This window comes from Ascaphus truei, chromosome 5 (genome assembly GCF_040206685.1).
Source record: "Ascaphus truei isolate aAscTru1 chromosome 5, aAscTru1.hap1, whole genome shotgun sequence".
NCBI classification, from domain to species: Eukaryota; Metazoa; Chordata; class Amphibia; order Anura; family Ascaphidae; genus Ascaphus; species Ascaphus truei.
In genome coordinates this window covers 241,223,620-241,237,213 of record NC_134487.1, presented here as the reverse complement: position 1 = coordinate 241,237,213, position 13,594 = coordinate 241,223,620, and the positions used below count along the sequence as shown (strand labels likewise).

At 44.7% G+C, this 13,594-nt stretch overlaps 1 protein-coding gene across 3 annotated transcripts in view; it reads right to left on the bottom strand.

Annotated features, from left to right (window-relative positions):
• KANSL3 (KAT8 regulatory NSL complex subunit 3) overlaps positions 1-13,325 on the bottom strand; it is a 65,792-nt gene extending 52,467 nt beyond the window's left edge. Inside the window, exons 1-15 of one of the 3 annotated variants that reach the window (XM_075601871.1) lie at positions 12,762-13,325; positions 10,732-10,995; positions 10,294-10,464; positions 10,011-10,101; positions 8,919-9,104; positions 8,352-8,483; positions 8,112-8,228; positions 7,365-7,466; positions 7,137-7,208; positions 5,744-5,818; positions 4,826-4,983; positions 2,904-2,967; positions 2,103-2,303; positions 1,101-1,257; positions 210-287 (exon numbers count right to left, since the gene is read on the bottom strand). In XM_075601871.1, the coding sequence (XP_075457986.1) occupies positions 210-287; positions 1,101-1,257; positions 2,103-2,303; positions 2,904-2,967; positions 4,826-4,983; positions 5,744-5,818; positions 7,137-7,208; positions 7,365-7,466; positions 8,112-8,228; positions 8,352-8,483; positions 8,919-9,104; positions 10,011-10,101; positions 10,294-10,464; positions 10,732-10,946 (1,819 nt within the window). In that variant the 5' untranslated portion in view covers positions 10,947-10,995; positions 12,762-13,325. The remainder of the gene's footprint in view (positions 1-209; positions 288-1,100; positions 1,258-2,102; positions 2,304-2,903; positions 2,968-4,825; positions 4,984-5,743; positions 5,819-7,136; positions 7,209-7,364; positions 7,467-8,111; positions 8,229-8,351; positions 8,484-8,918; positions 9,105-10,010; positions 10,102-10,293; positions 10,465-10,731; positions 10,996-12,761) is intronic. The other 2 variants (XM_075601872.1, XM_075601873.1) reach the window with 2 other exon arrangements.
• Positions 13,326-13,594: the final 269 nt, after the last annotated feature.

Here is a 13,594-nt window from a genome sequence, read left to right as displayed (position 1 = left end):
TTCAGGAGGTATACGCGTTTTAAATTGTAAGTGTCTGGGAGGTTCAAATGGAGCTCTCCCCGGACACCATGCAGTCTAAAGATTAACATGGTAAAGCTAGAGATCATGCTGGGCACACTCAGTGGGCAAGATACTAACATTATGGGAGTTAAACCCACATAGGCTTCTGGGGTGAATTACTGCTTTAAGGTAGCTGGAGACATACTCACCAAAAACACAGGAAGGGGACCCAGAAGGGAGAGGCTTTCTCACCAGCATGTTTTGTTTCAGGAAAGCAGCAAATTGAGCTGAAAACATTAAATGGCACAAATATCAAATGTAGAGCAGTATTTAAAAGACTTCATCAAATGTAACAACCCTAAAGGAAATACCAAGAGACTCTTCTATAAACTCCAATGGCAATATCTCAAACATAATTTCACAGAGAGCATGTCCAATGACCCTCCTGCAATCTACAGCGTGAGACACATACCAAACTCCAGAAACTACTTGTTTTCAAGGTTCTGTGAAAGAGGATTAGTATCCTGACATCTGGGACAGCATTGGATTAACATCCTATTCAAACGCAAGCATCACACAGTGTGTGTACTTCATATACAAAGTTTATATTTATATTTTTTTATATAGTTAGGCAGAAACCGAGGGAATCAGCTGACCCACGACCTAGCGCACCCGTACACGCACATGAGTGCATGTACACAAACACACTTTTTTTTCCACCTAGGACCTTAACCCCTAACTCTAATATTCCTAACTGTAAACACTAAACGCCCCAAACCTAACCTTAACCCCAAACCCTAAAATTCCTATCCTTAACACCTAAACCCTACCAAAATAAACCGTATAAAGCCTAAACCCTGGGGCAAAATGACTGGCTGTGAAGTCAAATGGCCACGACGAATTGTTCCATTTCTCTGTATCAATATCCAGCATCCAGAGTCAACACTACTGCAAACCTGGAGACCCCCAACTTAACCAACATGACCGCGATTTGTACCCAAGACAAGTGTCACCCACTTTGAAGCAGTTACACATTCTTCTATGGATGCTGCTTTAGTCAGGATGATTTCCTGCCGTATCCGCACCATGAGGATTCTTACCTTGTGCCTGTTTGTGGGTCACTGTTGCTCCTGGTCTCAGTATTTGGGTCTTCAGGGCCTGGGGCACAACAGTCGGTCCTGGTTTCTGGGCAGGGAAGGCTGTGGTTAATTTAGTCTTGGGGCTGGAGGCCGGGCTACTGGACACGCTGGACATATCCTTAAAAAGACAGTGAAGAAGTCCAGCGTCTTCTTCATATGGCAGCCCCAGCCACCTGTGTGTTAAAGGTGCAACCCTTCATCTCATTTGTTACTAGCATATTGTCATAAAGTAGTCCCAGGGTTGTCAAAATCCCAAACTATCTTTTGATCTATACCAGTCCAAAGGCACTGGTAACCTGGGATAGAACATGATGTCCGTCGGCATCTTTACTCATTTTAGGTTGGAATACACCGGATATTCAAAACAGCCCCAAGGTGTCTGAAACTGAAAGTATTGTAGCTACCATAATTTTATATTGAAGGATCAAGTTTTGTCTGAAATAAATTCATCTTAAAAAGAAAGCATAGATTTATCGGTGTGGTCAGCTTTATCAAAATGTAAACTATGTTGCATAAAGAGATAGAGCTGATTGTACAGTGAAAGGGGAAATTCCCTCTAATGTACAATTTTCACTTCGTGTTAAAATTAATCAGTTTCAATTTTCTTGAGGTCTGCTTAATTGGAGAGCAAACTAGTAATTGTTTTTCTTTGCCAATTATCTCTTCGAGACTAATTATGCTGCCATCTTTAGTCAAACACAACTTAAGAGAGAAAAAGAGATACGCAAGTGTCATCGCAAAACAGATTAAGCGAAGATTGTATAAATACTCCAAAGCATTTCACTACTATGGAGACGAAGTAAAATAATGATTTTAGTTAAAGTTGAAAAAAATACTAATACTTGTTTGATTTGTATTAAAATGGTATAAATCAAGTACATTTAACCTACAGAAAATGCAACTGCAATGCGGTCACTTTGGTACTAGGAGGGATGGTTACTTTAACCTCTGCCCTCTTCTCACCTCGGAGCCGGAAGGAGAAGCGGGGAAGCGGGCACCAGGCGAGGCTGGTCTGCTGCTCCTCTCCGACAGGTCCAGTGACATGTCTCTCCGCAGGAAATCACGAGGCTTCTTCTTCTTCTCAGCATCAAGGTCTCGAGGGTCGGAGCCAGCGTGGCCCTCGGCTCGTGTTAGGACCCCCGTCAAAAAGTCGGCGATCTCATCCTGGAGGGCGGGGGGGGGGAAGCACAAGATGGTTACTGCGAAATTATCAACTTATTGGACGAAAATCCATTTGTTTTATACAATAATCCTAGTAGAGGAAGCCAGGACAATAATTACGTCTGCTTCAGGAATAGCTCAGTGGTAATGTAACTGCATCTGAACTGGGAAACAATTCAAATACCTGTGTCAGCTTTCCTTGTGACCCTGGCCATGTCACCATCTCCCTGGGCCTCAGGCAATGTTAAATTGTAAGCAGTTTGGGGCAAGGCCTCATTGTGCCTGAAAAATTCTATGTAAAGCAATTTCTATACTTTCGGCGTTATGTAAGCAAAATCTAATATTAATAATAATTGGAATGGAGTGTTATTGGTAAATGCACTATCCCTGAAATAGGAGCTTAATTTACTTCCCAGTGTTAACGCACATGTGACCATGTCTCTGTGCCTCAATGATCAAACATTAGGCTGGGATATGCTGTACTTGCACATTCTTTGTACAGCGCTACTTACACTATATGTGCTATAGAAGTATGAATGAAGTTTGAGCAGAGTTTAGTACGTACTGATTAGGTACTGATCACCAGATCCTCTATCCCCTTACCTGGATGCATCGGTCCACCATGCTTTGAGTCAGGCCCTCAGACTGCTTCTTAGCTTTGCTAATCCTGGGATGATAAGAGCAGAGGTAGCGATATACTCACGGTTAACAGATAGAAGCCACTGTGTGGGCGCAAAACCACTGGTCCTGCAAGACCTCCTCATTGTGGCTGTATATATTGATGTTCGTGGGGTCTAACATATCTGGTGAGGTGACATCTTTTATACTTGTGTCATGCATTTTTAAGATAAATTTTTACTTTTGCATCAAACAAATTTATGTTTTTATTATAACACGAATGGTCCAGGCTTTACTTTGTGTTGGAAAATTTCTTGCTGTGATACCGGACAGAGGGGGCCTATTCTGAGTAATAGCTCAGCAATTAAGACCCAGTGGAAACTACCAGTATGTTGGAGTATTATTTTCCCCATGATTATAGATTATAATAAATTGTGTGTGTGGTTCCTTTTCTGCATTATATAACGTTGTAAATACATTGCAGATGCTCAGATTCTGCAAAGGTGCACACTAAGGAATGTACTTATCAAGGTCCCCTGGCTTCAAAACTAGGGCAAAAAAAAAAGGGCTGCGTGTTGGTCATACATAAGGAATCCCATTAAAAGCAATGACATTTGATAAATCTGGTGCAAAATGTTTGCACCAATTTTGCTTTAGTTTGAAACCCAGGAGACTTTTATACATAGATCCCCGAAACTGTCACCTTTAGCTCACAGATTTAATTTTGTAATAAGGATTTTCGAAAAGCTTCAACCTCTTGCAGCTTGTTCAGCCATGCTTGTGGTTAAACCTTTTGCAGCAATGCGTTGCAGAGCCCTCTGGATGCAAATGGTTTAAAAAAAAAAAAAAAAAGTAGTGAACCTGAAAACCAGGAGCAGCTATTACACCTCATCGCCTTGAGCTTGCTACAAAAAGTAGCCAGAGAAAAATAGAGGATTTTAACCTCTAGCAATGCTAGCCAGGAAATGCCCATGTGTTAAATATGCAATTTAGAGCATTTTAATCTTCATTATCTTTCCAAACAAAACAGCTAGTTAAACCCAGAACTCCAAAATCCACAAAGTCTGTGATAGATATGTACCATTGTGAAGGTCCCTTGAATGCCACTATCTGCAGACTCCAAATAGCCTATAATAAATATATCGTATATGGGTGTCAAATGGCTGTATAGGAACTTGATTGTAATAAAAGTCACATTGATTTGAGCAACATGTAATAATAAAGTTACTCACTGATGACCATATGGAGATCCGGGTGCTGTCGGCGTGCTCCTACCAGAGGATTTCAGCATACAAAGAGTCGTGAGAGGCGGTGCAGCTGCCTTGGAAAAAACTTATGACCAGTACTGCAAAAAGTCTAGGTACAAAAATGTATTGAAGGCACATATAAAAACAGTAAGAGAGCACTCTTACGCGTTTCGCATGGTCGCCCACGCTTTATCAAGCTTGATAAAGCGTGGGCGACCATGCAAAACGCGTAAGAGTGCTCCCTTACTGTTTTTAAATGTGCCTTCAATACATTTTTGTACCTAGACTTTTTGCAGTACTGGTCATATGTTTTTTCCAAGGCAGCTGCACCGCCTCTCACGACTCTTTGTATACAAAAAGTAGCCAGCAAGGAACGCAACGCAGACAGGTTTCTGCTTACAGGGTCTCGGGACGTATCAAGCTTCTAAACACAATGTTGTCTTAATACAGGGCTACTGATGTACAGTATGCATATTTTTATCGCGCCAAAAAGGTTGTTTCATGCGCCAATGTTTCATTGATGGCGCATGATAACATCAATGAAACATTGGGTGAAAGGAGTGACTTCTCCGAAAGAGCTTACAATCTAATCGATTTGTTTGGCAGTAGAGGGGGTGCACGGATACTACAGATGACTATGGCGCTCCCTTGTGGGGGTACCTGAGATTATCGTCGGCCCCTCCTACAATCACCAGACTGTTGTCAGCTCGCAGCTTCTCCCGGAAATCCTCCATTGCCTCCGGGTGGCACTGCAGACCGTTCTGACCCACCACGAAAAGGACCGGCGTCTTCATGTCCAGTACAGGGTCGTCAACGTCCTGCGGGAGCCAGATTCAGGATAATAAGAACACCGGCCCAATGAAAGGAGGGTGCCGAAAAAAAGGAATTCACGCCTTTTAATGGAACTAGTGTTTAAAGATCGCGCTGTATGGGATCAATGGGAGTGTATGTGCAATTTAATGAACATTCCAGAGAGCAGAGGTACAAGACATCAGGAGCAACACTTTTAAACGGCTACCACAAACAAGAAAATCTAGTTTTGAATCGATTGATGCTTAAAAGAAAAAAAGAAGTGCATCCGCCCCTTGCACATTTATTTTTTTGAAGGCTTCTTCACTAATCTGAACAGCGAGATTTCGGTTTCCACCTGCTCACTGTTTTTCTTTACTGTATTTTATTTCTAACAAGAGCATAATATCGCAAATAACTTGGCTGCTAGGCCCCTCCCATTTTTTGCCATCACTGGACTTCAAAGAACCATATCAGAGAAGCTCAGCATAAGACTATGATATTTGAGTTCAGCCTGGAAACTACGCTGTGCGGTCGGATAGGGAGGAGCAAGTCTGAATAAACAGCAGAGCTTACCATGTGAACACTACTGCAGGCAGGTTTTTTAATTTTTTTTATTTAACAAAGGTAAATAAAATCAAAAACAAGGAAAAGTCAAATAATGGTGTCAATTTGCTTTAAAGTGTATTACATTGAGCTTTTTTGGGGGGGGGAGGGGCGATGAACAGCACCTTTAATGATTATTTAGTGGATTTGTACATATCAATGACTCGATGATAGATAACTCACCCCTCGGGGTCCGTCCATCGTGAGCAGGGGGAATCCTAAACACACAATGGCTGTTACATATTCCATCAGGGACACCTGTGCGTGAAGTCGGTAAAACAACACAAATTTAGTGACCAGCATGTCCCAATCTTGATATCCAGTCCCGCAATTTATTTTAACATCCGGTCACAAGACCCCCAAACCCCTATACTAACGTCCCAAAACTCTACCCCATAAATTCCCAGACGTCCAGCTCATTTCTAAAAGGTTCTTGTTTGAACTGAAAAATTCCCATAAAAATCTACAAAACTTTATTAACTGCATGCTTTAGCCTGCAATTAATTATTGTGTTACATCTGGAGTCTTCAGAACTGCCAAAAAACGCTAAAAGCAGCCCTGTAATAGGCCCTGGGAGATAAGAGGGGGAAATGGCGATGTGAGATGAACACATTAGATGGCCCACAGCCAGAGATAGGTACTGAGATGTACAGCAAAAACAACTAGAAACAAACAAAGTTCAGGTGAACAAGGGGTTGATTTGGAAAGAGACGAATATAACTTACAGTTTGAGTGAGAAACAACTATGCTTCTCATCAGAATAGCCAGAACTCTCACATATTGAATGCATCTTATAGTCTTATAGTATACTGTATACTTGTACTAGTGCATTGTATTCTGTATAACCAATACAATGAGCATGCCTTTCTTGTGACAAAGGGTTTTTGTATCCTTTTAAAGCTGCAGTTCAAGCTGCCGTTTAAAAAAAATAAAAAATAAAAATAAAATATATATATATATATATATATATATATATATATTCCCCCCCCGCCCCCCCATTCAATATGTGCATCAATACAATCTGCACACTGACAAGTGATTAGCTAATCTGCAGATCGATCCATTCTCCTGTAATCGATCACTTGCTCCGGGTTATTTAATTCAGTTCTTGCACAGCATTTTAGGCAATGTAGTTCCTGGAATATGATTGACTGGGTAGTTACTAGATACAATTGGTGCCACTGCTATAGAGAGGGCAGGGCTCAAGAGCCTGAGCCTATCAGAAGGGGAAGGGGACTGTCACTTTAGAAATGCTTCCTACATTAGAAACATTACAAATGTCTTTAAAACATATATATTTTTTTTAATGCTACAAGTATTTTCTCAAAGTACAGAACTGATTTAAAAAAAATAAAAATAAAAAACATGTAGGATATTGCTTGAACTGCTGCTTTAAATGAAGAAGCATGCTTCCTTTAGTTCTCATTCTTGTTCCCATACAAAACATGTTGCATTTTATTTTCTTTCACCGGCTTTATTATGAAACTCTGTTTTACAAAGTTCGAGTTTATATTTAACATCCCCCTTCTGTCCCATCATCCCCTCTTCAAACCTTTTCACCTCCCCAGGCACTTACGTGACAGGAAACCAGCGATCCTGTGTTCCAGCCGATTAAAATGACAGGTCTGCGAGGGAAGTGATTGTGAATCTGAGGAAAGAGACCACCGCGTTACTGGGTTAGGAAAAAAGTATCAACTTAACAAGAGAGCCAGAGAAACGAGGTAGCAGCTGAGACCTGCAGCACAGTGCTCACAAGAACCGCCTGTCCTCTACCGCACTGACAGCCTTTCTGGATATTAAATACCTCAAGCACTTTCCCTCGTAGCCCACCGATCATGTGTTCCAGGCACTGCAGTGCGCCAACCCCGCTGCCGCTGTTCACCAGGTGTGCACCCACCGGAATGACCTGCAGAGTAGAGGGAGTAGGCATAGGTAAGAGGATAGACTTCTTTACGGGTAAAAGCATCACAGAGCAAGTACACCAATGTATACGTGTATACATATAATCAAAGGAAAAAAAGGAAAAAGAATCCCAAACAAGGACCCAGGTTACCACAAAATACTAATTAATTTATTATAATATTTTAAGACCACGGCCTAAAAACACAGGACTCCTGACGTGCTCCTATATAAGGTCAAAATAGAAGAACCGAGAAATGTGTCCCTAGACATGTGAACAGTCTCTATGTACAAGGATGTACACTGATCGTCCTTGCTGGATCCCTCTTCCTTTTCTCTGCCTATGAAGGACTTTACTTATTGGTCTGAAGGACCCGCCTAGATGTGACCATCTGATTGACTGCCGGGAACTTTGCGGAGTATACCAATTCTGTTTTATTCCATTACACACACACACACTTTACATACAGGTATACATACACTTTACATACAGGTATAAATACATACACACACTGTCTTTCCTGCGCTGGTCCCCATGGTGGACATATGCAGGTAGCATTTTTCAAGCACTGAATGAACATGAACATATACATACACACACTACCCCCTCCCCTCCCACCACAACTCCTGCTGTGCACTGATCTATTTATACCTTAGCCAAGCAGGAGAGCTGTGATTGCCAGAACCGGTGCCGCCGTGAAGTGGGGAACACCGAGCTGGAGGGTCCGGAAGGAGCAATGAGGATGAGAGGAGAGCCAGGAAGTTTACTCTGAAACAAGGGAGTGAAATATAGGTGTGTGTACCAGGCAGCTTCCCTAGAACAAGAGGCAGACAGACGGAGGTCTGTGCACAGTGAGATGTGCACTTTGGGTACCTTGCATAGTGCACGTACCGGCTTGTTATGAGACAAGACTCCTATGGCTGGGTCCCACGGCCTCTTCAGGAGCAGAGACAGCGCTTCTGCTCCTGCTCCTCCTGCCCTCACAGTGGAGGTCAGCAGCATGCGGTCAATGAGAGATGGGATCTGACGGGAGGCAGAGTGTAAGGAGAGGCAGCTCTGCAGAGACGCCTCCATCCGTATGATCCTGCTCTGCTCTACGCATTTACACCAACATGCAAATCTCACATCTCCACACAGCGGAGGATACCCTACTGTGCACAAACGCGTCTCTGTAATCCCTCACACCTCCGAACCAAAACACAAAGCTCACAAATGTACGCAAATCTATTATTTTTCACACCTTCACATTTTGTAGTGACACTCGCCCTCTTCCTAAAACACATAATTCTCCTTGCTTACACACTCCACCTGGAGCCCTTTATAGCAACAAGTAATACTCTGTGAAGCCCCACACTCCTCTCCAAGTAAACCAGTTTCACTTACACACAAAACCATGCAAACTTCCTTTATACACACACAGGACAGCCTTAGGATGTCCCTGATCACGCAGACCGTTACCTTTCCCTTCAGTGTCTGCAGAGCGTCCAGATACGCAGCGAGCAGGGGCAGACTCAGAGTTTCCACCAGCGTACTGTGCAGCCACTGAACCAGCTTTGTCTCCCAGCCCACAGAGGCCAGAGCTTGACGCATGCGCTGGGCGCACTTATCCACCGCGACCCTCCGCAGCACCGGCTCATTCGTGGCCTGGAGAGAGATACATCAATGTGAATTGCGCAGCAGGTGGGAATTTACATTACCAATACCACCCCCTCCTCTTACAAGCAGTTTGAACAGGTTTGTGCCAACCATCAATATCAATATAAATATAGCTTGTCTTATAAAGGAGTGTGACCTATGGATGAACAGGTATCCAAAACTCAAAATTATCCTCCACACAAGATGGGCGTAAGGAGTATGCATCAAAATATAAATGCCCCCATGAATAACTTTCCAAAAATATACCATTAGCTACATTCGTAGAGGGTATAAACGCGTGTAGATCTAGACCCTTTCAAATATACCTTCAGTATATAACACTGTCTTGTGAAACTCGTATAAATGACGGAGTCATTACATCTTATGTCAGTGAGAGAATTTAATGCAGAAAGGCCCATATATGACTGAAATGGTGTTCTGTGTAAGGCCGCGTGTATAGTGCCCGAGACGGGCGACGCGACGGGTGATGTCACCCGTCGCCGCTAGCGAAAGTTATATTTCGCTTTGCGGCGGCGTCGCGGGCTTACTGGCATTTGATTGGTTCAGGAACTGTCATATGAGGCGACAGCCCTTGAAAAATCAAATATTGCCAGCTTCCAAAATCCGCGACGCCGTTCCGTCGCATTGTCACCGTCGCGCTTACTATAAGCGCACGCGACTGCAATGCATTTGTTTTTGGGTGACGTTGGCACTATATGCACGGCTTATATTATAATTATACTGTTCCAATAAAACACGAGAATGGTTTTATATGGATCATTAGGTAATAAAGGGAGAAACATACAATTTATCTGTAAAGAAACATCCACTGGTGCGGTTTTATTAATCTTTTTCCACCACAATACACTATATGCCCTCTGCCCCTCCTCAGTGAAAGACACAGAGCGCACTCACGCCATCATTAGCCAGACGAGCGAGACGGTCCGACTGCAGAGTTTTGAGGATCTTGTTAAAGAGCTTTTTCTGAGCAGCGCTCCACCCAGATCTGTCGGATAAACCAGAGACACGCCAAGGACTGTGAGGGTTTTCATACAATTGCGGATTTGTTATATATGTGCATTTAGTCTGAGGTATAATAACTGAATAAGAAATAGATTCAACCTATTTCCAGCCATTGCCTCTCTAATAACACACACAACTGATAGCATGTTCATACTTGAAGGGCACACATGCTCACCTGTTCACATGTTCCTCCCAGTCGTCAGGTGGGGGAGGTGCTTCAGTGTCGGTGCGCACGAAGATCACGTGACGTTCACACTCGTTCATCACACTTCTTGCCTTCTGGTTGTCGTACAGCGGCAAGGGGGTTGGTGTGACCGTCTCAACGTCAATGGGGAGATCTGTCTCACTGAAATGATCGGAAGCAGAATGAGGCAATAATAATATTTTTTCTTAGATAGCGTTGATTGTATGCAGTTAAAGTGAATTTCCCAAGGTCACAAAGACCAGACACTGAGATTTGAACCAGGCTCCCCTGATTCAAAGTCAGTGCCATTGTTTTTAGAGCCAGAGCCTTTACTTAGTATTAAAGGAGAACGCAGTGCAATTGCTCCTGCACAATGTAGAGGAGCATAGTTAGGTACTGCAATGTATGCAAGCGGCGTGTGGCACTTACACTGTGCTCTTCTGCTGCCTTCGAGGGGTGATGAAGAGGGTGCGGGTGGGACGGGAATTGCTGGCATCGGGATGGGCACTCCAGGGCTTGGCATAGCTGTGATCCAGGAACACCAAGTCCAGCTCACGCTCATGCACAGACAGCTGGAATAGCAGAGAGGTGCCCATCCGGCGAGCGGACGACTGCAGGTCACGCTCACCCCCTCTGTGAGACATCCTGCACGCCTCCCCAGGGCATAGCCCAGGGGCAACGCAACACAGAAATCTGCAGGGGCACAAAGAGAGATTAGCATGTTGTGGGGCAGACATCCTGCAAGGGCACAGTGAGAAAGAAAATGCACGAGGGGGGAATAGAGAGGGACTACCATGATGGGGCGACAAAGCCTGTGGGGACAGAGAGACTGGCAAAAGAAGGGCAGACAGCCTCCTGTGGACAGCAACTTGCATGAGGGGGGCAAGAGACTTTTGGGCACAGTGAGAGATTGGCATGAGGGGAGCATACAGCATGACCGGGTAAAGAGAGAGACTGGTATGAGGTGGACACACAGCCGGCAGGGGCAGAGAGATTAGCATGAGGGGAGCACCAAGAGAGACTAACATGAGGGGGTCTGCTGAGGCACAGAGACTGGCATAAGGAGAGCACACAGCCTGAGGGGACAGAGAGACTGGCATGGGGGCACACAGCCCACAGGGAGAGACTAACATGAGGGGGGCACCAAGCCAGCGGGGGCAGAGAAAGTAACTGATATGAGGGGTCACAGCATGCAGAGACACTGGCATGAGAGTGGGGGTGGTGCACAGAGGCCTGCAGTAGTGTTTAAATTATCAGAGCTGCTGAGCACAGGATGTCGAACATATTTATAGTGTGTATGAAAATGAATGATTGTGTCAGCACGCTGCGCAACTATATTGTCATGATTTTAATTGCTATTATTGTATAGTTATTGTGTAATGCAATAATAGTATGGTCAGGCTGTTGTGTACTTATCACTGTCTAGTTGTGTTAGCGTGTTTTCCACCTGTGTACATATATTTGATGCTGTGTGTTAATTAATGTTGTCTAATTGTGTTATGTACTAATGTTATTAATGTATACGAATGAATTACTGTTGTGCAGTTCATATTACATAACATTTCATTAATTATTATCTAGTTGTAACAACAGTTATGTAGTTTGTATTATACAATAATAACTGCAATTGTGTAGTGGTGTTGTATTAGTATTTTTAACACGATCTCTATTGTATTGTACAATAACACACTGTTCTGTAGCTGTGTTGTTGTAGAACAGTAACATACTGATCTCTTATGTAGCTGTGTGCTATTGTACAGTAACGTGTGTGAGGTGAAAATCTCAACCCTTTAAAAAAAAAAACACACAAATGAGGACACGAGTCTTGCAAAAAAAAATTCAAATTGTATTTAAACGTGCATATACAAAAATGTTAGGCATACATAAGTTAAATTAATAAAATGACCTGATTATATATATATATATATATATAATGGGGGGAAAAACACTTGCATAGCAGACACACTCGCCCAGAGACTCCTTGTCAAGAGTCCACAGTAACCATGCTAATCTGTACCTTTTATAGGTGCATCTCCTCTCACTGCATGTGCTCCACTTGTTATTGTACAGCAACACACGGGTCTCTTTTGCATAGCTGTGTGTTATTGTACAGTAACACAGAAATCTGTTATGTAACTGGGTGTCATTATTGTACAGCAACACACTAGTCGTTATGTAGCTGTACTATTGTACAGTAACACACTGATCTCTGTCATGTAGTGTGTTATTGTACAGTCACAGTGTCATGTAGTGTGTTATTGTACAGTAACACACTGCTCTGTTATGTAGTTGTGTGTTATTATACAGTAACACACTGCTCTGTTATGTAGTTGTGTGTTATTGTACAGTAACACACTGGTCTCTGCTAGGTGTCGCTATAGTACAGTAACACACTGGTCTCTGTTGTGTAGCTGTGTATGGGCTGTTAATGCACATGGGTGCTCCGTCATTCTTCTCACCGATCCCCGCCGCTGCCGTCTGTTCGGCCTCTGTCTCTATTGTAGTTTCCTCACGCGAGCTCTGCGCAGCACGACAGCGTGGTGCGTGCGCGTACATGTGCGTCTGAAAGTGGGGCTCGCGCGCACTTCGGAAGGGAGTGAGGGTGGCGCGCACGGGGAGGGGAGTGAGGGCGGCGCGCACGGGGAGGGGAGTGAGGGCGGCGCGCACGGGGAGGGGAGTGAGGGCGGCGCGCACGGGGAGGGGAGTGAGGGCGGCGCGCACGGGGAGGGGAGTGAGGGCGGCGCGCACGGGGAGGGGAGTGAGGGCGGCGCGCAACGGGAGGGGAGTGAGGGCGGCGCGCAACGGGAGGGGAGTGAGGGCGGCGCGCAACGGGAGGGGAGTGAGGGCGGCGCGCAACGGGAGGGGAGTGAGGGCGGCGCGCAACGGGAGGGGAGTGAGGGCGGCGCGCAACGGGAGGGGAGTGAGGGCGGCGCGCAACGGGAGGGGAGTGAGGGCGGCGCGCAACGGGAGGGGAGTGAGGGCGGCGCGCAACGGGAGGGGAATGAGGGCGGCGCGCACGGGGAGGGGAATGAGGGCGGCGCGCACGGGGAGGGGAATGAGGGCGGCGCGCACTTGGCTAGAGATTTGATTCTTGTCACGTGTCCACAACTCCCATGCGTGCCGTGCGTCACGGAGGGGAGCAGGAGGCACATGACTAGAGACTCAACCTGTGAGAGAAGGGTCTGAATTGTAAAATTAAGAAGAGAGGCAGGGATAAACATTACACAAAATTATAAAAGTCTATATTGAAACCCCATATCAGCAGTAAGTCCTCTTTTAGCCCATTTGTTAA